A 27,640-nucleotide genomic window follows, 5' to 3' on the forward strand; every position below is an offset into this window, starting at 1 on the left:
ATCCAAGGAAAGATCATCTTTCCTCAATGGCTGATATAACAATAAGATCCTCTGGTCAGAAATGTTGTTCATATTCCCATACCTTACCAGTGATTTCTTAACACTGCCTAGAATATATATCAATAGATCAAAAGAGCCTAAAATAATATTGACATACTAGTGCTGAGCTAATTTGGTTAATATTACAAACATTTCTCAGGAACCTGTATTTGCTTTTCTTTTGCTATAGAAGCTTTTTGAGAAAACAAGCAAAATTTTAAGTGCAGAAAAGACAAACTATGCCCCCTCTTAAGCTGCTGGCCAACTTGGGAGGTGTTTAATCAACACTTTGAGCATCAATGAGTACACATAACATCCTCATGATAGCAAAATGTGTCTATCAAGTTGGGCACTAAAGCACAGGCCTATAATCCCAGTAGCTCAGTGGGCTGAGGCAGAAAGATCACAAGTTCAAGGCCAGCCTCAGCAACTTAATGAGACCTCAGCAATTTAGCAAGACCCTGTCTCAAAATACAAAATAAAAAGGACTGGGAGTATAGGCTAGTGACAGAATGCCTCCAGGTTCAACCAGAGTTTCCATGCTTCCCCCCCAAAAAATAAATGTGTTCATCAACTTCAAACTCTCCACGACTTCCTGGGAAGATACATTCCTGTCCGTTTTCCAACTTCTCTTTTCTTAAATAAACAGTGAACTAGTCTGTCTATATCTGGTATGAGATTTCCCTCGTAAATACTGTGAATTCTACTTCTTTGCATTTATCTCGCCCCACTACATGGGACCACAAAGTTGTTTTTCAAACCTCCCACAGTATATCCTCACCAAGTCTTCTAAAGGCCCTAAATTAATGCCAGCATTAACGGAGAAGAGTCTCAGGAATGGGAGTTTCTTCCCATTTCTAATCCAAGTCCAATTATCAACTTGCACCCAAAACAAAAACAAAAAAAAAAAAACTAACAGCTCATCTGACAGCACAGAACCTAAGTTTTTTTCTCAAAAGATCAAGGAGTATTTTCTACTGACTCATTCCTGGTGATCCCATGGTCCATCTATGAGAGAGAGAAACCCAAGAAATAAGCAGTTGTAACCTCTCATGTGTGTCACACTTGTTGAAACACAGACCTGCATTCTTCTTTATGCCCTAGTTGTTCTTTTTTTAATTTACAACTTTTTATTTTACGTCTCAAGTATCAATATGTTACAGTCAGTCTCTTCTCTGCTTGTCATTATGCTCTTCATCAACAGAAAATAAATTCTTACAAATGCGTGCTACCTCAAAATCTCCACTAGCTTAAAAGCTGAGAGTGTGAAGAGTAGATGAAGTCTCGGTGCCGAGATCTGGCCACTTTTTGCTGTGACCTTGCACTAGGATCACAGCATTCTCCAAGCATCAGCTTCTTGGGTTTAAGAAAAGAGAAATGAGAGTCACACTTCTGCTTTTTTTTTTTTTTTTTAATCACAAAAGTACTACAAAACATCCATCATAGTAAGAAAGATTCAAATCCTTTACACATTCGTATTTACCAGGAATACAGAAAACATTTTCACTCTCTTATCTGATTCAATCTGCATCACAGCAAGGGACAAAGGAAGGAGGTAAAATTGGAATTAGCCCAAAACACCCAGCACATGCAGCAATAGCTGGTCATGTAAATTAAGTCCTGGGTAAAGTTGGGAATGAAAAGAAAATAGTGATAACAAGCTTCCTAAATAAAGAATTTAGCCAAGAAACATTACACCCATCAATTACAATAGAAATACATGTGTTCATACATGCTACAGTCTTATACAAATGCTGCTGTGTTTTGCTTTAAAATCTCAAGAGGTTGAGAATTATTTCTTCCTGCATGTGTTCTGAATATGATTACAAAGAATTATTTTCATTATGATCACCTGATTTCTTGTGCTACAATCATAAATTTAAAGGAAGCTGTAGTTTGCAGCATTCAATAAAGAATGGAGTATTTTCTTTTCAATACTGAATTATAATAGATATAAATATATTAATTCTTCAAAAGAAATAGATAAGTTGATAAGCCTAATTCAATAAGTTCCAAAGAGGATAAAATTAATCACAATGTGAAAATATTTCTTATAAAACAAACATCACAAACTCAAGCGAGTCTGGGCCAGGCAATCATATAAGACATGAAATCGACTAGAAAAGAAACACTAGGAAAAAGTAGGGCAATGGAAGCCAAGATCTGCTCCAGAGGGAAGGCTCCCATAACAGCCACCACACAGGCCACCTCCAAATTTTCCAGAAACAAAGCTGAAAAAGATAATGGTTTATAAGGGTGGCAACAAAGTTTTGCAAAAATTTAATGAGTAAGGTTTTGTTTACAGACTAAATATGACTCATAGGAAATTAGTGAATAATCAATTGTAATATTGCATGTGTTAAAAAAAATGAAATACTACCAGAGTAACTGGTAGAATAAGACCTATTATGCATGAATGGCAGAGGGAGTTTATGAACCCAAGAAGCACAATTCAAATAATCAGATCTTTCAAACATCATTGGAAATAAAATATATAAAGATGCCATCAGCAATCACTGGGTTTAAAATAAAGATTATTAATGAACGGTGCTCAAATAATTGCTTAACTACTGGGAAATAGAGAATCCCACCTCATATCAAAATTAATTCCAGATGGATTTAGAGAGAGTCACAAGTAAAAAATGAAGCCATAATACAAACAAAAGTTTTCATTAGATCAGCAAGTAATACCAGGACCCTCTGGGCAAAAAAGAAATAAAAGAAGCTGTAAGAATTTGTAGATATCACAGCCAGGTGCGGTGGCGCATGCCTGTAATCCAAGTGGCTCGGAAGGCTGAGGCAGGAGAATCACAGATTCAAAGCCAGCCTCAACAACAGGGAGGCACTAAGCAACTCAGTGAGACCCTGTCTCTAAATGAAATACAAAATATGGCTGGGTATGTGGCTCAGTGGTTGAGTGCCCCCGAGTTCAATCCCTAGTACCACCCCCCCATCCAAGAAAAAGAACTTCTAGATATCACAAAAATCATCATCATCAAACTGAAGCCAGAATTGACACAGGCAGTCAGTATAGGTAGATAAATCAGGTCAGATCAAGGAGGAAAATTTGGCTAGGAAGTGAAAGAGGAATTAAAACACTAATGCCTTCAGAGCCCTTCCTCTACTCTTAACAAGAAAATCCACCCCTGCCCCAACGTGTTGCTAAAGTAACCTGTTCCAGGGATTGTCGCTCCCTACAGGGAGTTGTTAATTATGCCCGCTTCCTGCCAGGATCACTCCACCTTGGCCCCTCCAGCCCACCTGTTTCCCACCAAGAGGGCCTAGTCATATAAGCAGGAAAGAGCTCTCTTATAAGGGCAAGAAAGCAGGAGAACAAAGGAAGCCTAAGACATACAAAAAAGGTAGAATGTGCTCACCTCTTGGGATATCAGGATACCAGCTATGGCCCCCTTCTTCCTCCCAGGAGAAGCCTACATTACCCTTTTGTAAATAAACCCTGCTTTATATGCTTGCCTCCTGCACTTCCCTAATGTCAAACTTCAACATGTGAGGAAGCAGGACTGAGCCAGTGGTATCAAAGCTACCAAACAAGGTGGGGGAAAACTGCAACCAAAATGCCTGCCAAGAAATTAACATTCTTAACTAAACAAAGCATCCAACGGTTAGCAAAAAGCACGTGGTACTACCTCTGTGGAAAAATGGATCAAGAACACAAATCATTCATCAAAGTCTGAAGAGAACCATGAATTGCCCAGTAATTTAATATGGTACTGGAATTTTTTGGCTTTGTTTTGAGAGGAGGAACTAGATGATTTTTGAGTTTCCTTCATTTTTAAGAATGAGGGAATAAAATGGCTTATATTGAAGCTAGAAATGTTAAATAATGTTTATTGTTGGACTAGTCTGGAGAAGAACCCAAGTGCTTTTTTAGATTCCAATTCCTTCTCCCTTTTTATTTAAATGAAGAACTCAGAATGCAGAGAGTAGACAAAAATCTGATCTGTTTGGCATGCTGATAAAGACCAAGTTATAAAGTAGCAGAACAATTGCAGTGATGTACATCAGACCTATACTAGACATGGGAAGTATATTACCAAATTCATTGCATTATCAAAATAACCTTCCGAGATAGATGTCATTGGTCTAATTTTATATATCATGAAACAGGTTTGGCGGTCTTAAGTAATTTGCCCCAAATCAGCCCCAAATCCCACAGCTCGCTAAGGCATGGAAAAGAGGATTCAAACCAGGAAAACAGCAACTTCCTGCAAGCCTTTTTGGTGTATTCAACCCTGAGTGGAGGGTGCATTTCAGAGGGCCTCCGCTTAGCCCTCCAATGCCACTTTCCAGGGCACATTTTATCCTCCCCCCCCCCATTTTTTTTTTAATTTCACAGATTCCCATATAGTTACTACCTACTTAAAGGCCAGTCAGTATTTTTAATTCATTATTTTGTCTGAGGGCCTCTCTCACTGTGCCAACAATAGACAACAGTATGTTTCATTACTAAAATAAAAGAAATGCAATTACATCAGCATTTTTGCTTTATCAAACAACTTTATGACAAATTATTCAGGTAGGTTTGTTATTTACCCATATTTTGCGGTCATTTATAGAACATTGGTAAATCAGTTATTAGACATTTATTTCACTAGACTTAAGTCTTGGGAAAAATACAAGAGAAATTTGGCGAGTCTGGTAAAGGATTGAGGTGGTAAGTCAAACTATGAAAACATTTTTTTTCCAGTCCTGTTTAAACTTTTAGATAAAATTATACTTGCCCCTTTCCAAGAACTTTTTCAGACTATTGTCAATACAGTTTAGTTGGGTACACTTGGTATTTGCATGCTGTTGCTGCTTCTCTAAATCCACATTTGTGTTATTTGATTGGATGGATATGCTAGTTTTTTTTTAATTAATTTATTTACATGGTGCTGAGGATGGAACCCAGTACCTTACACTTGCTAGGCAAGCACTACCACTGAGCCTCAACCCCAGCCCCGATACGCTAGTGTTTAATTCTCTCACTTTTTTGGCTAATCAACTAATGTTTACTGAAGACTTGATATTTCCATGTTTTAATCTCATGTAGTTTTTATAATAACCTTGAGGTGTTATATTCCCATTTTATAGAGAAGCAAACTGAGGCATGGAGAGGTTACATTAATTTCTCAAAACACGCAGCTAGTAAGCATCATAACTGAGATATGAACCTGAATAGTGACTTTGTAGACAGTTCTTCCAAGTAGGATGCAATACCACCTCCCCGCAGAGTGCAGACCCAAGTCCAAAGTCAAATGCAAAGTGTCTGTTAAGGTTGGAGGGATTCACCATGCCGCAGATGGGTGAGGAATAGTGACCTGGTATGTACACTGAGGGGAGAAAAATCCCCAGAGTCTCTCATGTTTCTCCATTTCTCCATGCAAAGGTATTGACAGCCTTTGGTTCAGGACTATTTTTTCAAGGACGCCTGCATATTCTACAACCTTAGAAGATAGTTAAAATCTCCCTCTCGAACAAAAAAAAAGGGGGGGGGAGTTACTGCAGAGTATTATAAGATAATGCCTTCAGTTATGACAAAGTTTGGCAAGTTTGCCTGCAGTCCACTGGGGATCTTCAACTGAAGATGAAACCCCTGTTTGTGTAGTATCTACCAGGACCACTCTGTATTACCACCTGGGACTCGAGGGTCAAGAGTAATGGATGTTAACAAGAATCTCCGGTGGCTTACTTTGTGCTAAAGGTAATAGAGCTCCTTGTCTTTGGGCCAGGGGTCTCGTGTCTTTTGCTTTCCACTGTAACTCTGAAGTTGTGCCCTGGTATTTCTCAGAGGTTTTACTCAATGTTTGGTTCTTTTGTTGTTTGGTATCTATACCAGTTTCCTGCAGATAAAATCAGCATCTTATGAGCAATGGCTACCAAAGCACCATGGAATGCTGGTGCATAAGCGCGCCCTCCTCCAGGGAGGGAAAGAGCCTGAAGAGGAGGTAAGGCAGACGTGAAGCAGATAGAAAGGCTTCTGTCCTGTGATGGCACAGGGACTTCTGCCCAGGGTTGACAATCAAAAAGAACTTAAGAAAATGCAGCAGAGCCTACAAAACAGAGAGGAGCCGAAACCAGACAGACATGACTCAAGGAGGGCATATCTACACAGACGCAAAGGTGGAGAATCCTCATTGGGGCTTTTGGCAAATCCCATTTACAAAAACCTCCAACATCTTGGACTATGTTTGAACCACAGTTAAACATGTAATTGGGCTTGTGGAAATTGGAGAAAGTAAGAGTCCATGGAACCAAAAGAGCTTCGATAGAAAGGCAAAGGGTATGACGTTACCATACAGGAAAAAGAGGAGGAGAAAAGAGAAAAATGTTCACACCGACATCTAAAAATTCGGTGTGGTCAAGTTAAGGGACTTTTTTTTTATAATCTCCACATGAAAACTGCTCTTTTAAAAAAAAAACTCTTTAAAATGTCCCACATAAGATTAATAAAGAAATAAAAGTGAGTGCTTATCAGAATAGAATTGAATGATTAGGAAATGGATGCAGAAAATCAAACATCCAAACTTCAAACATCATCCTGGTAATTCTAGAGGTCAAAGAACAACCTTAGGCTAAGCTACTAATTAGATATCTACTACAGTAAGGCAGGGCAGAGGCTAGGATGAAGAAAGTTAGCAGTCTTTTAAAGATTTAACCATCTATTGAACAGACAAGGTATTTATATATTGATGTAGAGCCTAATCCACCTCTCTAATGTTTTTATGATATATGAAGAACTGCCAGTTAAAAAGGGCTTCTTGTCGGGTATGGTGGTGCACCCCTGTAATCCCAGTGGCTTGGGAGGCTGAGGCAAGAGGATCATAAGTTCAAAGCCAGCCTCAGAAATTTAGCAAGGAGATCCTATCTCAAAACATAAAAAGGGCTGGGGATGTGGCTTGGTGGTTGATTGAGTGCCTCTGGTTTCAATCTCTGGTATTCCCCTCCCCCCTCAAAAAGGCTTCTCCCTAGGACCCAAAAGGACTGGCTCCTTGCAGCCAACACACATACTATCCTGAACAAGAATGAAGAATAAATTCATCATAAACCTGAATCCAGGAGTACAATGGAAGGGGAAAGAAAAGAGACTTTGAGAATGTGGTAACTACACAGCTTAAGGCATAGACTAAACTATTAAAATAATACTTCTTTAAAAAGGGAAAATTATTTTGCAAGTTGTTTTGCTAGACAATCGTATCATCAGAAGCTTGGAAAGTGCGGGGTGGGGCAAAGAATCAACAGAAGATTCTATTGAAGGTCAATAGAAGGCCAGAAACATATAAAACCCAGGAGGGTAGATAGCTAAACATATATATTATATATGTATGTATATATAATACATATATTCATTGGTAAGATTACACTCATTTTTCATTTGCAAGATAAGATTTTTGCCTAATCCACAAGAAATGAACATTGCATACATGCTGTACCAATCAACCAGTTAAAATAACTGATATGTTCAAGTCCAAAATAGCTTAGACGCTATTTGGGGGGAAAAAAAGACATGAAATTACAAAGCAGATCCCTAGAGTCCTTCCATTTACAGATAAAGCCAATTATTTTCAGAGAGATGAAGTGAGGCCCCCAATATCCTGCTGCAAAGCCAGGGGCACAACCCAGATGCATGCAGTTCAGCAAACATCAAAAAGATCTGGAGGTGCCCACACAGACTATCCCCAACCTACACAGTATTGATTTATAGTCCTCCATTAAAAACTATAAAATAGTTAATCACTTAAAGGAAAATGGATTCTGTAAATAGCAACTAAAACGCTGGAATGCTTCGGGCCCATCTGTGTAGTTACAGCTATTGAGGCATCTGTTTATTTGTACCAAGGGATTTTAACAGTTTCTTTTAGGAAGATAGAGGGAAAAAAAAAAAAGAACTCACATCTCCAGACATGTGGGGAAAAAAATATAAAAACCACCTTCCCTACCTAAAACTGATATTGTTTTTCTCTCTTCAGGCCAAGCCAAAAATGGTCCACAATACAGGACATACAATCAATAAGTACATGAAAAAATGCTCACCATCGCTAGCAGTCAGAGAAATGCAAATCAAAACCACCCTAAGATACCATCTCACTCCAGTAAGATTGGCAGCCATTATGAAGTCAAACAACAACAAGTGCTGGAGACCATGCGGGGAAAAGGGTACACTTGTTCATTGTTGGTGGGACTGCAAATTGGTGCAGCCAATTTGGAAAGCAGTATGGAGATTTCTTGGAAAGCTGGGAATGGAACTACCATTTGACCCAGCTATTCCCCTTCTCGGTCTATTCCCTAAAGACCTAAAAAGAGCATGCTACAGGGACACTGCTACATCGATGTTCATAGCAGCACAATTCACAATAGCAAGATTGTGGAACCAACCTAGATGCCCTTCAATAGAGGAATGGATAAAAAAAATGTGGCATTTATACACAATAGAGTATTACTCTGCATTAAAAAAATGACAAAATCATAGAATTTGGAGGGAAATGGATGGCATTAGAGCAGATTATGCTAAGTGAAGCTAGCCAATCCTTAAAAAACAAATGCCAAATGACTGCTTTGATATAAGGGGAGTAACCAAGGACAGGGTAGGGACGAAGAGCTTGAGAAGAAGATTAACATTAAACAAGGATGAGAGGTGGGAGGGAAAGGGAGAGAGAAGGGAAATCGCATGGAAATGGAAGGTGATCCTCAGGGTTTTACAAAATTACATATAAGAGGAAATGAGGGGTAAGAGAAGAATAATACAAGTGGAAGAAATGATTTACAGTAGAGGCGGTAGAGAGAGAAATGGGGAGGGGAGGGGAAGGGAGGGGGGATAGTAGAGAATAGGATAGACAGCAGAATACATCAGACACTAGAATGGCAATATGTAAATCAATGGAAGTGTAACTGATGTGATACAGCAATCTGTATACGGGGTAAAAATGGGAGTTCATAACCCACTTGAATCAAACTGAAATATGATACATTAAGAACTATGTAATGTTTTGAACGACCAACAATAAAAAAAAAAAGGTCCACAATACACTAATGTCACTTTTTCTCCTCAAGTACATACAAAATGTTCAAGAAAGACTGGTGAAAATTATTTCTCTGGGATAGCTGAAAAGCTCAGATCACAAACTTTAGAAGTTGCTAAATATATCCCAGGCTCCCTGTGGCAAGTCACTGTATTAGTCCCAGAAATCCTGGCTAAATCCCAGATCCTTGGGCAGAGAGATTACAGTTCACTTATGTATGAATCCCCAGTACACCACTATCCAAAATGCCCTACTACAGCAACCTGGTATGTAACAGAAGCTCAACAAATTTATTCAATTTCAGGAAAGTATGTTAAATTATAAAAATAACAATGTCATGTTATAAAATAATTTAATATTCTTCCTAGCTTCAATGGCACCATGGTGTAGCAGAATCTCTATACCCTTAAGCCCTATTACAAAGCTACAACCTCCCTAAAATAGAGGTGTACATGGAAATAACCATACTCCCTATAGTGATAAGATCCCTCTATTCACAGTAATGTGTTGTTTGGTTAAAGATATTTTTAAAACTCCATATGCGAAGGTGTAGCCAAAGAGGATTACTAGAGGTTTTATTACCCTATCCAGGTGTTTTTGTTTTCAATTTCATCTCCCCAAAGGGGAAAAAGCATACTTAAAACATAAAAACAACAGATGGTTGGCTCCAGCATCTCCCAGGAAGCTGCCAAATGTGAACAAAGTATACAATGAAGTAGCAGAGCCATCTACATTTTCTGTTTACAAGTGTACTCAAGTTAGACACAAACCTTTACAGCTCCAAGTTGCTCTTTTCTGAATTTTTCCAAGGGTTTAATCAGGGTTTCAGTTACGCTTAATGCCTAGAGAACAAGAAGGATAACAAAAGAGCATAGCATTAGGTTTCCAAAAAGGAAAACATTAGTATTGCATTTCCCTCCTCCACTCCACCCAGAAATAAAATGAGCAACACATTTAACTGCTTTATCTCACCCTGCCAATCCAAGAATTAAATCACTTCCCATCTTACTAAACCGCTAGAACTCATAAATATTGTCAGGGGAGAAGAACCAGGGCAGCTGGCCAGGGCCACATGCAACGCAGCCCCACGCTCCTCCATGAAGTGGCCAGAGGACCATCTTTACACAAAGGGTCTAACACATCCATTAACAGAACATTTCTGTTCGAGATATATTTTTCTTCCTCCTCCTCAGAAATTTAAAATTCAATTACATTCCTTCATTGGTAATCAGACTACATTAAGGAAAGGGATAGAATTGTGGCTACTCTAAAATAAAACCAGTCTGAAGAATTCCTTCATTACTGAAGAATTCCTTGTAAGGATTTAAGGCATATTAGCACAGTGGAATTGCTGGAGGCCCAGGAAAGTCAAGGAAAACATTTGGGTGCGCTGGCAAATGTACATCAGGGAAGGCCCACAGGACAGGGGCCACCCGCCAACTCCAGCCACAACCACATTCATTCCTTATATTGGCTGATGTGGGCTTTTTGTTCTATGCTACAAAACACTGAAAATACAAACCAAAGAGAATATTCACCTAAAGAGAAAAAAAATAGGCTGAGCAGTGACTCCATCAGCCTTTATTTCCAGGGAACCAGGAATATCCAGAATGTGGTTGGGAAGGAATCATCTTTAACATACTACACAAGAATATGTCATCCCTCTTTTCTCAAGAGCCCCCAAAAACCCAAGATTAAAAATACAGAAAAACAGGGTGGGGTTGTAGCTCAGCGGTAGAGCACTCGCCTAGCACAAGCAAGCACCTGGGTTCGATCCTCAGAACCACATAAAAATAGAATAAAGGTATTGTGTCCAACCAAAAAAATAAATATTTTTCAAAAATACAGAAAAACAAATAAGTGACTTAGAATAGGAATATAATTAAAAAAAATAAAGCACAGAATTGGGGATAGAACACAAGGCCTCATGCATGCCAAGCAAGCTCTATCACTGAGCTTTACATCTCCAGCCCTTAGGGAGGATTTTTAATTTAACCAAAGGTTCCTCTGCAGTGTCTCGTGCATGAGATACTGGTCTCCTTGGGGAAAAAAACACGTAACACTGTAAGATAGGGAACACTCAGTGACTACAACCACAGTAAGAGGCCCATGGTCTGAGCTTTCTGCCCCAGGCTGGCTTACTGGGTTCCACTCAAAAGAGATAGGATGCGGGGTGCATTGGTGCACATCTGTAATCCCGGTGGCTCCGGGGAAACTGAGGCAAGAGGATTGCAAGTTCAAAGGCAGCCTCCGCAAAAGTGAGGCGCTAAGTAACTCAGTGAGACCCTGACTCTAAATAAAATAGAAAATAGGGCTAGGGATGTGGCTCAGTGGTTGAGTGCCCCTGAGTTCAATTCCTGATACCAAAAAAAAGTTTAAATTAAATTAACTATCTCAGGAAACGGATATCTGCTGAGCCATCTAGTGCCAGGTGATCATGCTACAAGAATACTGATGCCTCCCCTCTTGGAACTTTTAGTAGAGGAGACCTAATGGACACATGAACACTTCAGTAGCTATATAACTGCAAATTCTACTAATGCCTCCTGGTGGGAAAGAACAGGGTACTGTGAGGACTTCATTAGAGGTGACATAGGAGAAACGTGCTCAGTGTGAGCTTCATCAAAGTGTGACATTTAAGTTAACAGCCAAAAGATGAGAAGGAATTAATGGTTCAAAGAACAAGGGAAACTGTCTCCAGCCAGAAAGCAGCAGAGGCAAAGGATTAAGGTGAGAAGTTGTTCAGGAATTTCAGCAAATGTCAAATGTCAGTATGCCACCGAGTAAGGAACAATGAAGAGAAAAGCACAGAGCAGGCAACAGTGGGCAGCCAGACAGAGCATGCTGGGCTCTGGGTAAAAGGCTTTTTTTTTGTGGGGGGGGGGGGGGGGGGGTAGCGGTTACCAGGAATTGAATGAAGGCATGCTTAACCACTGAGCCACATCCCCAGCCCTATTTTAAGTTTGTTTTGGGGGGATAATGGGAATTAAACTCGGGCATCAAATACTGAGCCACAACCCCAGCCCTATTTTGTGTTTTATTTAGTGACAGGGTCTCACTGAGTTGCTTAGCACCTTGTTTTTGCTGAGGCTGGCTTTGAACTCGTAATCCTCCTGCCTCAACCTCCCAAGCGGCTGGGATTACTGGCATGCACCACGGCGCCCCCCAAGGAGTAAAGTTCCGAGTTAGATGGAAGTCAATTAAGCATAGAATTGACACAATGATAATTAGATCTTTTAAAGATTACTCAAACTGTTCTTAAAAAAAAAAAAAAAAAAGGATTAGAGGTACAAGAAACCAGAAGGAAAATTCTCATTAGGAGGCCTCCAGAATGATACAGGAAAGAGATTACAATGGCTCAAATGTAGGGACAATAGAAATTTTAAAAAGTAGATTTGAGAGAGATTTGCAGGTAGAATCCAAGTAATGAGTAATGAATTGGATGTGGAAAAGGCAGAGATCTCCAGAATCACTCAGATTTACATATGAGCAACTGATAACATAATACTGTTATAATTTAGATTTACACTAACCCCAATGTAAAAGGCTTGGCTGCCAAACCAGGGCACTTCCAGAAGGTGAAGGAACCTTTCAGAGGTGGGGACTAGGAGGAGAAAGAGCACTGAAGACGGGTCCTTGAAGAGGATCCTGCAACTCCAGCCCCCTCCTGTTTTCTGTTCCTGGCCACAAGAAGTATGTCTGACACATGCTCCCACCATGATGTACTACGCCACTGCAGACCCAAAAGCAAGGGAGCCAACCATGAACTAAAACCTTTGACACTCAAACCTTTCTTTCTCCTCCTACCCCCCCCCCCCCCACACACACACACCAGCAGTACTGGGGATTGACTGGGGACTCTCTACCACTGAGCTGCATCTCCAGCCCTTTCTATTTTTTATATTAAGAAAGGACCTCACTAAATTGCTGAGACCGGCTTCAAGCTTGTTCCCCTTCTGCCTCAGACACCCATGTAGCTGGCACTAGAAGCACATGCTACCATACCCAACCATTTCCTCCATTTGAGTAGTTTATCTCGGGTATTCTGTCACAGCAACAGAAAACAAATACTACTAGAAACAGAAATATTATGAGGAAAAGCAGCTTGGGAGAATGTACTAAGAGCTCACATTAAATGTGAGATGCCAAGAATCATCCAAAAGATGATCATCATAGTGTCAGAGGCATGGCCCACAGCCTGGAAGAGACAAGTCCAGATCAAAGGCAGAAATCTAGTAGTCACCAACAGGTGCATGGCATTTGAAATCATGGAAGTAGATGGGCAAGATGTGAGAGAAGAAAGGAGAAATCAAAGGAGGAATGAGACCTCCACAAAAAGGTGGGGAACGGGCACAGCTGCAGGGATTCATGACTAAAAGGCAAGAGCATTTGGTGGAACAGTTCTCTTTCAGAACGATGACCACAAATGACAGAAAAGACGACGATTGCTGAAAAGGAAGTTGAGGTAACTCTACCATGGGAAGGCAGGTAATGCTAAACTTCATGCAGAGTTGCCCAGTCACAGGAATAAAGTATTTCCCCCCCTTCTAACAGGTGCCAATCCCAATGGGCTTGTAGACTTCATGAGGAAAAGCTGAGGGAGTTGCTACCACATGTTTATTTTTTCCAGAAAGTACAAGGCTGAAGGTCACTTCCAGAGAGTTTGATCTCGTGAACAAACTTGGAGGGCAAGTAGAATGAAAGAAAAAAATCACTATAAACAGAGAAACAGGAACATTCCTAGGCAAGGCTGAAGGCCCTGTGAGGGGTGATCAGGAATTTCCATCTGCCTTGTTCCAGGATTTTCCTCTAGCAATGAAGGCAGAAGTTGGGTGTCTGGGTTCACCCTGGGTGAGAGGATTTCCAAGCGCCACATGGGTTGGTATGTGAAGTCCCGGTGAATCTCACAGATCTACAAGGAGAAGAAGAGGCCGCCCCTGGGTAAGAGAAGACATGCTGATAGGGCCTACACAGGGCCAAGTCTGACAGTTTGGAGAAGGCAAAAGGGTAGGTGACAAAACACCTGAGACAAGCAATTTAAGAGGAGGGAGGATTTATTTTGGCTCCTGGTATCAGAGGCTTCAGTCCATACTTGCTTAGCCTGTCATTGTGGCAGGCAGCATGTGGTGGAGAAACTGTTCACCTCAAAGCAGTCAGGAAGCAAGAGAAAGATAGGAGCCAGGGTCCCATATCTCCTTTCAGAGCACACCCCCAATGACCTAAAGTCCTCTACTAGCCCCCAGCTCCTAAAGGTTCCACCACCTCCCAAGAGCACCGCAGGCTGAGATCAAGGCTTGAACTTATGAGCCTTGAAGGACACTTGAGATCCAAATCAGAATGTGGCTAAGAGGGAAAAAAAAAAAAAGTTTCTCCATGCATACATGCAGAGAAGGGCAGAACAGCAATTTGAGTGTGGAATTACAGGTGGTTCCATGTTAATAAAGCCAGTGAAGAAGGGCAGGGGTTGTGGCTCAACGGTAGAGTGCTCATCTAGTACGTGCGAGGCCCTGGGTTTGATCCTCAGCACCACATAAAAACAAATAAAGATAGTGTGTCCAATTACAACTAAAAATATTTTTAAAATAAAATAAAACCAGTGAAGAAGTCTGAGGATAAGGGGTGGCTAGAGACATCAGCAGATGCTGCTATTAGCCAGCAGAATGGAACCTAGGAAATGCTCGGTGTAGGCATCCATACTATGAATACATGAAATCCTTTAAAATAAGAACCTCAAAATACCAAACTGTGGAGCAAACACTTTTCTTTGCAGAAAAGGACCAGGCCACAAAGATTACTCAAGAACAATTTTAGATACCAAGGTTTGTCCTTCATTTGGAGAATTAATTTGATGCAATATTCATCCACCCTCCAAGAGTTAATGCTAGCACTGGAAAAGAACACAAAAGATTTGTGTCTGACCGTTTGCAGGATGGCACTAGTGTGACAGATAACAGTAAATCCAACTTTCTAATTAAAAGAGAATGTTAATTAAAAATTCTTCTAAAACTCCTTATGATGCCAGGTGTGGTGGTGTACACCCAAAATCCCAGTGACTCAGGAGGCTGAGACAAGTTCAAGGCCAGCCTCGGCAACTTAGTGAGGTCCTCAGCAACTTAGACCTTGTGTCAAAACAAAAAATAAAAAGGGCTTAGGATATAGCTCAGTGGTAAAATCCCCAGCACAAAAACAGAAAAAGAAAAATTCATTATTATTTTTCTTCAGAAAAATCTGACTTGGTAACTTTGGAATGGAGCCTAAAAATTTCTACTAATGGAGCCTAAAAATTTCTACTTAACAAAATAATAAGGCAGCCACTAAACATTTTAGCAAGGCATTGTTGGGCAACAAGGATTGTTTTCTTTTTCTCAAAACAGAAGAATCCATGGAATTTCTCAGGGACTTTTATAATTTCACAGAAATACTGGATAATATTTGTTAGTACTAAGTGTTACTGGTATTTTCTAACGCCAAAACACTGTACTTCCCCAGAGACCAATGAATACCAACTCTAGAACTGCCCCCACTAAGCTAAAAGCAATTTTTAGTGATGACAGTTTATCAAATTTCACAGAGACCGTTCAAGTAATAATGAGAAAGCTTTCAAATGCTAACTTGTAAGGAGTCAGTCAGATAAAAGAGGCAATATAGAAAAAAGTGACTTTACAACCACACTTAAAGTTATACAGCCATATTTTTTCCTATAAAATTCTTAGACTAAGAAGTCGCAAAATTCCTTTGTTGCTAATGAGCCTTGAAAAGGTTTTTGGATAATCATACTTGGAAACCAAAGGGAGCTCTGTGAACATAAAACAAGTTAATGTGTCAGTTGCTCTCTCCCTAGAGCAAGGGACAGCCAACTTTTTCTATAAAAGGCCAGGTAATGAATAATTTAGGCTTTGAAGCCATGAGGCCTCACCACTGTAGCACAAAAGTAGCCATTGACAGTATGCAAGTGAAGGGATGCAGCTTGTTCCAATTAAACTATGTCCAAAATGGAGGCAAAGTGGATTTGTGGGCCATGGGCTGCAAAACATGGCCTGAAATCACCCTGAGTTCCTGTGACAATAAATATTATCTTTTATGTTCAAGAGACATTTGCTCTATTGGCAGCCTACTAGGAATTTGGGGTGGGGTGGGGGGAGTAGAATGTTGAATGAGAATCCATTCAAAGATCTCTCCCACTGAAAAAACTGCCTCCAGAATGGTGCCACGGAACAGGCCTGCGATGAGGTCAGCGCTGAAGGGCAACTACTCAAGTGTATGTCTTAGCATTTTATGTGAATAGTGGGCTTAAAGCCCCCAAGATTGGGGCTGGGGATGTGGCTCAAGCGGTAGCGCGCTCGCCTGGCATGCGTGCGGCCCGGGTTTGATCCTCAGCACCACATACCAACAAAGATGTTGTGTCTGCCGAGAACTAGAAATAAATATTGAAAATTCTCTCTCTCCTCTCTCACTCTCTTAAAAAAAAAAAAAAAAAAAAAAGCCCCTAAGATTTTTATTTAACAAGTTCAGCAAGAGCCAAAGGAAACCACCAGCTGCCCCAGAAGATAATGATCATGCGCACCACTTACACATATTGCTCAAATCCAAAAAGAAACCCTTCAGATCAGAACCCATCTCCATAGTATGGTAACCATGTTCTCAGACTTTTTTTTTTTTTTTTTTTTTTGTACGAGGGATTGAACCCAGGGGCAGTTAACCACTGAGCCACATCCCCTGCCCCCTGCCTTTTTGTATTTATTTAGAGACAGAATCTCACTGAGTTGCTTAGGGCCTAAGTTGCTGAGGCTGGCTTTGAATTCACGATCCTCCTGCCTCAGCCTCCTGAGCCATTGGGATTACGGGTATGCACCACGCCACCTGGCTCAGAAAGGCATTTCTAATGGGAGTCAAGCAGGAACATGACCAGAATGCTAAAGAGGTTCAGGCAGAGGAAGTAAGTAAACCAGGTTTTGAATGGGTGTTAGGAGGAAGAGAACATTTAGAAGCAACAGGAAACTGTCTTTAAAATATCTAAATGGGTACCAAGTAAGAGAAGAAAAAAAAATCAATTTGATTTGCTCCAAGTGGGCAAAACCAGGTATAACGGGCAGAAGCTACAGAGCAGCAGATCTGGTTTCATTCTCAGGAAGGACTCAATAAGAACTGTAACGGGCCAGGCTGCATGAGGAGGTAGTGCCCTCCAGCACCTTCCACGTGAACATGCAGAGGCTTGAGGACTAATGGCCAAGTGTACTCTGTCGCAGATTCCCAGCCCGGCAGAAGGATGGCCTAGGAGACCTCCAACGCCCTGCCCATCTCACATCCTGGGGTTCCGAGTGGGCCTGGAGGAGCAGAAGCACAGAGACTATTCCCGTGTTCCCTTAAAACGCTGCGGTGGCAGACTCAAGACTCCATCAGAACTTCATGACTTAGAGTAAAAGAACAAAGGTATTGTCAATGTTGTGGGGGATGAAAACATTTCCAGCGACTGCCCAGGACTGAATCCCTTTGCATTGCTCATGTAAGAACCTTAACTGGGTAAGAAGGGAATGAACGGTCATCTCTAGTGACCCTACAGATCAGGCCAGGGCTAAGGAATTTGTCGCCAGCAAGGGCTGACCAGCAGAGGAAGGGACTCCACTGTGGGGGGAAGTGCTGCCAAGGCCCCAGGAGAGATCAGAGGTAACATTCCAATGTTGTCAATCCTAAAGAGAAAAGGGCTTCAAGCCCCAAACCCATGCTCAGTAACAAGACAATAAAACATAACTACAGCCCGTGACATCTTTAGTCGCAATTTTTTTTAAAGTGTCAGCCGAGGCAAAACAATGAATACGTCGGTATAAATACTCAATCGTGCCTTTCTAATTACTCAGTACTAACAAACACAGAGCAAGTACAACAGAAGGACTTAACGGCTGTTCCCCACAGACCTCATTTTTTTAAGCCTGGATTCCAAGTGTTTCTGACCCCCAGAGGAATGCATAATCTGAGGGCAAAGAAGAATTTCCACTATTCTCTCCCATGACCTTCCAGACTCTTCCCATTTCATTATGCTAAAGGGAAAACTCGACTTTCCAATTCCGAGGTCAAGAATAGCAGCGAAGGAACCACTCGGCAAAGATGGTCTTTATTTTTCCTTAAAACAGAGCTTGAGAACAGGCACCAAGGAACTATCACATGTATCTGAACATAATTTTTTTTCTCCCAAAATGATCCCTCAGGGGGAAAAAGGGATTTGCTTTATATGTAGATTCTTCCAGAATCTTCAAGGAAGATTCTTCCCATTAGTTTGATCTCAAAAAAAAAAAAAAAAAAAAGAAAGAAAAATTGAGGAATCCTAGCCCAAAATGGCCCCTAACACATCTAGTTTCAGATACTTAGAGTTACAAAAACAAGAGGAAGCTAAAATATTTAAGAGATTTAGTTATTCTGGAGATGACCTAAAATTTCTAAGTTCAGTGTTTAGGGAATACAGATCCCTTTAAAAGGAGCAAGGAGAGTGGATACATTAAGACAACCATGAACACACGTCTCAGGGATGTTTCTAAAAAGAAAATGTTCAATTGTGCTGTAAATAGGTACTTGTGGCTTGAGATAAAATCTTTCTATTGCGTTTGCAGGGAACGTTAAAAGGTGCTGTATCTCAAAAACCTCAGACAGATGTGGCCATCTGCTCTGGAAAGCTGTGCTGAAAGACTCAGACAGTGTCTGGGATGAATAAAATAATGTGAAAGGTGTCTAGAGTTCAGAAAACTTAAGAAACAAGAGGGGAAAATATTTCTACAGTACAAGCTGAACTTGTATATTAATTTAAAAATAGACACATTTTATCAAGTGAAGAATAAAAAGCAGACACCTGCCAACATGGTGGTGCATGCCTATAATCCCAGCAGTTCAGGAGTCTGAGGCAGGAGAATTTTGAGTTCAAAGCCAGCCTCAGCAAAAAATGAGGATATAAATAACTCTGAGACCTGTCACTAAATAAAATACAAAATAGGTCTGGGGTTGTGGCTCAGTGTTCAAGTGCCCCGGAGTTCAATCCCCGGTACCAAATTTTAAAAAGCAGACACCTGATTATCTAGTAAGATGTACAAATGCATACCTAAAAATGTGCATATCCAAACTATTCAAAAAGTATTTCATTTCCTATGGGAAAATGGTTCTGTCTTACATCAAGTATATTGGTAGTAGATACCTGTCATTTCATATTAAGCTGCACTTAAAACAAACCCCTTCCCAAGTATGAAGAATTTTACTAATGAGATAGAGCTCATCTCCCATCATAAAAGCTGAAAATGACAACCACAGGCTTTCCCAAACATCTTGTAAAAAGATAATGTCACTAAATTGATCATATATTCACACCTAAGACTACTAGCTAGTGCTTCAAAAAAATAAAATCAGTGATCTGAGGCTGGGGCTATAGCTCAGTGGCAGAGTGCTTGCCTAGCATGTGTGAGGCACTGGGTTTGATACTCAGCATCACATAAAAACAAATATTAAAAAAAAAAAATCAGTGACCAGAAATTCCAGTAAGATGGTAGCTACTACTCCAGTTTTCAGAGGCAGCAAGTCTACCAAGAGCCCCAGGCACAGTGCAAACAGTATCTACACTCTCCTGCAGTAGCAGTTTTCTCTCCAAGCCAAAAAAAAAAAATTAAGTCTATATATCACCAAAGCTCCATGATGCAACTTTGAGTGTCATTCCTGGTTCCCAAACCTTTTAAAATCCTGCAGTCTTTGATAAATCCCCTTTCAATGCAGAACAGCTAGCACTTGTCACCGAGAAACCAGACCAACATAGGCTTAATATTTTTTAAACTTTAAAACTGTACAAATGACAGTCAAAATGCTTTCAGCACTATTTTTGTTTAGATTCCAAAATAAAATTTTCCCAACTGAACCACTCGTTAGTACTTACATTACTCTCCATGGATGCTCATATTTTGTTACCCTTCTCCATCTAGCCAGTGGCTACCCTGAACTGTATCTTCCCCCGTCAATGTATGCTCAAGTCCTACTAAGATTAAAATGGCCAATGAAGTCCTTATTTTCTTTAAAACAAATGGAATAATAGAGTCAAAGATTCTGACATTGACAAAAAATGAAGTGTCACAATTTTGTTAATAGCCATACCACAGTGAAAACTAGGAATCCACTGTTTTCTCACTTGGGATTAGCCCTAACCAGTTCTATCTTTTAAATACTCTCCATGTGTTATTGATTATTCTCAACCATACAGGATTGATACTTTCTCCCTACCCACGTTAAATCAGGAAAGAAAATTCAAGGATGTCAAACCTGAAGCCATTTTAATGTCTAAATGAATCCTTGTATGGCATTTTATTTTAAGCACAGCTCAAGATAATATAATCCACCTCCATACAAGAAAATAATGTAAAAAGCAAATTAAATTTTATAGTAATGGTTCAAACTAAGAACTAGTGAGAATTTTAATGAACCCATATACAAAGCACTAACTGGGGCGAAGGTGCTATAAATTAACTCTACTGAGTTTGAACTTGAAAATTAGGAGTCAATTAATACAAAACTGTTCCTTGAATGCCTGGTCTTTCCGCCCACAGCAGCTTCACTTAACAGTGGAGGGCTCGTATTTGCATAATATGTTTCAAATTTACTAGTTCATTTACCACACTTCTGCTTTCACTGAGATAATCCAAGGATAAAATGTCCCCAGTAATAGGTTTTTAAATCAACTTTCAATCCTGAATCCTAAAACAAAAGGATGGGAGCAAAAGTTCTGGCCAAATTAAAAAAAAAAAAAAAAAAAATTAAGTCTATATATCACCAAAGCTTAAAGTGCTCTTCACATATCTTCTACAAAAGAGTATCTTAGGACTTGTTTACACCTACTCCTTCCCCACTCCCCCCCAAAATGAAAGTTAGTATCAATTTTAAAAGAATTACAAAAATTTTATTTAGATTTTTTTAAATGAAATAACCTCTCGAGTGTTTTTTTTTAATTATGCTTAGGAAAAAATGAGAGTCATAATAAAACAAAAGCTACTAAGTATTTTAGGAATGAGTTAGCCTAATAAGGATGCGTAGGTATTTAACCTCAATCTTCTTTGCTTGTGTGCTTTAAGGACAGTAGGGACCTTGCTTCTATTTTTTTAAATAGTTGGCCAGAACATTATGAGAGTGAAGTTAAAAAACCATAGAAGTGAAGAAAAGTCTGTCAGAACACTATAAAAGTATCATGAAACGGAATTTGAGATTTAGGTTTTTTTACTTTTAAATAAATAAAAGACATTATTGTTGCTGTATGTATGTACGTGACTGTATGACCAATGTTATTCTGCAACCTGTACAATCAGAAAGATGAGAAATTAAAAAAAAAAGATGAGAAATTATACCCCATTTGATTCAAATATATGTAATGTCAAGATCATTGTACTGTCATGTGTAATAAAATAAATAAATAAATAAAACGTCTATGGGGAAAAAAAAGTTTCTTAAATGAATAGTATCAGTGTCATAGCTAGAAATGGAACCTCAAGTATAATAAGGCAATAAACTCTTGAAAAAAATATTAAGAGCATCTTTGACCAATGACAAAAGACTGGGTCTTCAGCCCTTCTGAAATACATAAGCTACTGGAGTGGACAAAAGAAAGGGGGTGTGTGGAGCCAAAAAGCTCCATCAGGCTACCAGCAGTAGCCACCATCTTGGAAGATAGCCTAATTCATCACTGCATCCCTAGAGCGCTACGCAGCCTGCAGGCGGTATTTAAGACTATTTGTCTAATGAATCAAGACAGATTCTCCCATATACTTAGGTAACAGAGCAGTGAGTCCACTGGGCATGGTGGCACACATCTGTAATCCCAGCGGCTTGGGAGACTGAGGCAGGAGGATTGCCAAGTTCAAAGCCAGCCTCAGCAACTTAGCGAGGTCCTAAGCAACTCAGTGAGACCCTGTCTCAAAGAAAAATATAAAAAGGGCTGTGGCTCAGTGGTAAAGCATCCCCAAGTTCAATCCTGGTACAAAAACAAAAAAATAAAAAATAAAAAAAGAACAGTGAGTCTATATAAATGATGGAACATTTCCTGCTGGTAACAATAACCAATGAACATTATATGTTAAGTGACCCAACACATTATTTCCGATTTAAAACTGTCCGTTTTTATGTCAGTTGGGGTCCTCTAAGCAGACACCAAGAAAAACTTACAAATATAGGAAATGTTTTAGGGGAAACATTTATGAGAGAAAATCGGGGGTGGTGAGGCTAGAAGAGAGCCACCAGATAACAAAGGAGGTATGACCCCAGGGAAAGGGGAAGATAAGGAAAGCAGGCAGGCTGGATGGTGTGTTCACCCAGAGTGGTTCTAGAGAAAGTGTGGTAGGGCCACCTGTCAGAAGACTGTCTCCCTGAGTGTCCTTGAGTGTCCCTGTCACACTTAGTCACTGGCTGTGGTCAAAGGTGGGAGGCATGGCACTCACACAATGATGCGAGATCGGAGCAGCTGGGCCTGACAGTCAATGGTCATTCTCCCTGCATCGGAGTGGTGACCAGTGACTGCACAGCTCCCACAGTCCAGTTTTTCACACTATCATGGCCACGGGCATTCCCTTGGACCTCTAACCCCACCATGAATTTAATGCTATCTTTCATTGATTAAAACATTCCACCATAAAGCAGAAAACATTCCATTATGTTGTATACTACCAAGAAGAGTGCTAATTAAATCTTTATACTGTAGCTTCTCAACAGTTTGCACTTTTATCATTACTGAATAAGTTTGAGAGTTTGGAATATCTTAACCATAAACATACATTAAAAAAAAATAAACTAACTACATATGTTAAGATACTTCTAAAACTTCTTCACAATCCAATTCTTGTGGTTCACTTTTCATCTTAGTCACCAAAATCTGTTATCCCCCTTTTTTTTCCTGCACCACAGAAAACATTGGAGACGCATTATTTCCTTAAGGGGGGCTTCACTGTGGCATCCAAGATTTTCTTCCATAATAGTCTTAAGTCACCAATCCTCCTACTTTCCTTGACCTAATCAGAATGTCTCAGTAGAAGGTTTTCAACCACTGCCAGACTTATTTCTTTAAGTGGTTTTCAAAAGGTGTGCGAACTAGAAGACTGAGAAGCCGGTTGTCCAAACAGGCCAGGAGAGGTACCAACCGAATTCCTGGCTCTTCATAAAGCTGCTTTGTGGACAGCAACTACACAGGAAAGGGTTAGGGGTGTACCTCACTAGTAAACCATGGGCTTATTAGCACACACAAGGCCCTGGGTCAATCCCCAGCACAGGCACACACAAAGTGTAGGAATAGTATTAAATCTTACAGAGACCTGAAAATAAGGTATAATGTCTTTAGGATACCAGAAGATTATTTTTATTCTCTGTCCCCAACTTAGCCACAGCATGTCACTCCACCTCAGTGAGCTCCAATTTCCTCATTTTTATTTAATAATGTGGTTAAATATGTTTCCCTAAGTTCTCTTCTCAACTGTTTTCAGAGGCCTTACCACTGAGTACTTGTATGACAGAATCTAAAGAATGATCCTAGGTGTCCTGGTCCACCCAGAATATTTTCTCCATGAAACACATGCAGCTAAACTAATTTCCATTGACAGAATCACTCTTCTGAATGAGACAATTAAATGAATGGGCTGGTTCCAATCTGGTGTCCTTTGAGGTATGTGTGTGTCTGGGTGGGGAAGGAAGATGAGTCCAGAGGCAGCTGATTCCTAAGAAGCAAAGAGGAGGCCCCAAGGAAATCAAATACAGGAAACATAGGTTTCAATGGGGAAGTAGGATCTGGCGATGACAGGCTGGGAGGCCACAGATGATGATGAGTCACCAAAGAGGACACTGAGTCACAGGGCAAGGCCTCACCCAGAGAGAGCTCCAGGAAGGAGTCCAGGCCTCCTGCCCAAGACAATCCTCACTCATTCCAGAATTTTTATTTAAGTCTGTCATTGCTGTAGGATTCTAGGTAAGTAAACATTAAACGCTCAACAGGTATATCCCTGACAAGCAGGTTTCTCAACAGCATCTGAATGAATTATAACGAGTTTATGAGAAAATAGGACATTAAAAAAAAAGCAACATTGTCAAATGGTAAAGGTCAGTTCCAAGGAGAAAAGTCTTCCTAAAGCTAGGTCATGGATAACTTTTAAAGCAAATATAATAAAGCAAATATTTTTCATGAACAGGCATAAGATGGATTTTCCCATTCTGAATATGCCTGCCAACAGAAACCCATGTAAAAATGTGTAATTTTATCTGTAGAAGTGATTAAAACAAGTTTGATATAGCTGTTTATTATCATTATCATTACTGTAAGGTCAAACTAAAAACATCTTTCCAATGGCATCTAGCGTCATAAATACTTATGACCATAAAGGAACTCCAAGCAATATTAAACACAAATTAAGCAATATGGAAATGCCTAATAGCAGAAACCTGCTCCATAAGTCTCAAATCCTTTGGAAATGCCAATCTTTGAAAATCTCTGAAAGATTACTTTAACCTCCTAGGAGACATGAGATCATCAGAAAGCAATCTCTAGTACATTCAACTTCCAGACAGATCTAGCTCTGAGGCAAGGATTGCCAACCAAGATTTCAGGGCAACCAAGGCCAGGGGCCCTGATTTTTAGAAGCCTCCGAATCACCTGGAGGGTCTATTACAGCACCAGCTGGCCGAACCCACCCCAGAATTTGATTCTGTAGGCTTGGGGCAGGGCCAGAGAATAATTCTGGCACGTTCCCCTTTGATGCTGTTGGATCAGGAGTCAAGCATGGAGAACAAATGTCTAGAGCATAAAGAAAAACTATCATGAAATTTTTGCCAAAAGTCAAAATAGTATTGTTTAAAGTGGGTTAAATCTATTTTAGTAATATTATAAAAACACTTGGTTGGGTTTTTTGTTTCTGCAGTGCTGGGATTGAACCCAGGGGCACAATGCAGGAGTGCTACTTTCCCAGCCCTTATTTTTTGAAACAGGGTCTCACTAAGTGGCTGAAGCTGGCTTCAAACTCGCAATCCTCCTGCCTCGGCCTCTTGAGTTGCTGGGATTACAGATGTATGCCACTGCTCCTGGCTATAATATGCTCTTTAAATAAGGAAGGGGGCAATTTGGAACATAGCAAAAGATCATTGTTAAAAAAAAAAGAAAATGTTATGAAAGAGATTGAAGACAGTGAATGAGTGACAAGAAAGGAATGAACTGGGGCTGGGAAGGCAAGTATAGGCCTTTCCTGAGACCATCTTCACCACAGGGAAAGCCTCAACCCTCAGCAGCTCAGGACCTCCTCAGGACATGTTAGCCAGCAGGTGTTCTCTGCCTGGTGTTTTCACAAGGGTGAAGTATGAGGTGGAGAAAAACAAGATGGAGTAAAGTAGGTCTCAATGAACTGAAGGTCTGTCTTCCAAGTAGGGAAGGGACACAGCAGGTGGTCAAGGTGTCTTTGGGCCCCATCTGGCAAGGCTGGCCTTCCCTCTCCAGGCACACTTCCCTGAGCTTCCCTCGCCTCTGGCACTCACACCAGAGCTTGCTTTCCACCAGAATCCTTAGAAACTGAGCCATGATTTGCAGAATAGTGAGAAAAATCACAACGATCTGTTAAAAGGACACACGTAGAGAGCAGAGAGCACCATACAGTCTGAAGCGCTTTCTGGAGAGCATATAAATACTGCTACACGACTTAAAGTGTCCTTAGACTCCTGGACAGCGGCCCACCTCAGGTAAGTACAACACGTCCTGCCACGCCAGAGAACCTCGCCAGGAGCTGGCAGCAGAAGAGCACACAGCACTTCCTCAGAGAACAGGCGCAGGAGAGAGCACAGTTAATTCTGGCCACCAGCTGGACCCTGCTGGCTCCACTGAGTTACCTCCACAGTCAAAGCTGACAGCAGCATCAGTAAAGACTACTCTCTTTAGAGCACTGTTTTGAAGGCAATATTGACATTTTAAAGGGCTAGGCATATCCATTCATGGAAACTGGACTTCTGGGTGTGGACGGAAACAGTGCCTTTTTTTTAGACTGGTGCTCTCTCCAATAATTCATTTTTTGGTTGGCTTTGTTTTCTTGTTTTTTTCTTGTGTTATTGTTTTGTGTGTGTGCTAAGCATGTGCTTTAGACCACAGTCCCCAAATCCATTTTACTACCACAGAACTGGACATTGGGGGCGGGGTGCAGGGATATAAACAGATGCTTTCAGTCCAACCAGTTTTCCCCTCAAGGAGGAAATCTGCACTACCATTCATCTTTCCTTACCTGGCTAACTCGGATTCACCCTCAGGATTCGCCTCTCCAGGAGGCCTGCCTCGAATTTCCAATCCCTTCATTACTACAAAAATTGCCATCTCCCCCAGGGGAAGCCAACTACTCAAGGGAAGGAAACAGGTCTTTATCATTACAGCCTGTGCTTGGCACATGGTGATACTGGAACTAAATACAGCCTGCTTGGGTATACACATGAGGCACGTGGATATATATAGTTATTGGCTCAAAACCAAGAAGTGAAAGGAAGATAAGTACAGCAGAGATGAAGGGAGGAAAAGGGGGGAGGGTAGGGATTAAAATCAAATTCCTCAAATGTATGACTTTGTGAAAATGAACTCAAATATTACATATAATCAGAATACTATAAAAAAAGAGGCTACAATTAAGAAAAAAGACTATTCAGTTTTCCGGGTGAACTCTATATGAAAAAATACATGTACACATGATATTTACTTTGTTGTCACAGAAATGTTTTAGGAGCTCAAAAACTAGGATGGTAACAAAACGAATCACCAATGTACCCAATTCTCATTTTTAAAAGTTATGAACATTTTGAAAATCTATTTGTTCATCCTTATCTCCACATTTAAAATATATTTTAAAGCAAAAAAAAATAAACAGGAACTTGTTCCAGATTGAGCTTCCAGATAGATGACTTTATCCCCTTAAAATATAAAGTCCTACTTAATATTTATTTAGAATATAGAAAACTAAGTTATTTGACATCAATCTTTGCCTTCTAAAGCATATTGGATTTTTTTTTTAATTTTAATGACTCGGCCTTAATTGATAAATACCCAATTATGCTCCACCATTATTTAATTAGAATTCTGTTTCATTTCTTGGAAGCCACCTTAGACTGCTTCTACTTCCATCTGACCATTGTCATTTTGTATTCCTTTTTTCATCTGTGGCTTTTAACATGCTGGATTTGCACATATTTTAAGTAAAACAAGTTTTTAGAAATTTCTCAGAATGCACTGACATCCATTTTAGCTATTTCAAGTCCTTCCTTGTCACCGTGTTCAGGAGACACTAGCTTGCAGAACAGTCCAAAGGCGCTCCCCTATGTTTCCACCCCACAAACTCCCAGCTCCAATGATACACCTTCCCATCTTCCTCACAGTCACAGGCTTAGCTGCTGCCCTCTGTGTGGCAGCCACACTCAATACCTTTGTGATTACCCTTAGTCCATTTTCACTAACTTTTTCCCATTACTCCCTAGGACGATGCTAGAAATTGATTTAGATAGTGTATGTTGAGGTTGAAGGCTGGTGTCTCGGAATGCATGAGTGTTCAAAGGTATTTGAAGAAGCAAATGCAGCC

The 27,640-nt window shown here is 40.3% G+C and overlaps 1 protein-coding gene across 3 annotated transcripts in view; it reads right to left on the minus strand.

The window, feature by feature from the left end:
• ARHGAP10 (Rho GTPase activating protein 10) overlaps positions 1-27,640 on the minus strand; it is a 303,935-nt gene that overhangs the window by 197,085 nt on the left and 79,210 nt on the right. For all 3 annotated transcript variants that reach the window (XM_081302994.1, XM_081302995.1, XM_081302993.1), the window contains exon 4: positions 9,830-9,901. In XM_081302994.1, the coding sequence (XP_081159120.1) occupies positions 9,830-9,901 (72 nt within the window). The remainder of the gene's footprint in view (positions 1-9,829; positions 9,902-27,640) is intronic.

This window comes from Spermophilus citellus, assembly GCF_964194105.1.
Source record: "Spermophilus citellus genome assembly, chromosome: 8".
NCBI classification, from domain to species: Eukaryota; Metazoa; Chordata; class Mammalia; order Rodentia; family Sciuridae; genus Spermophilus; species Spermophilus citellus.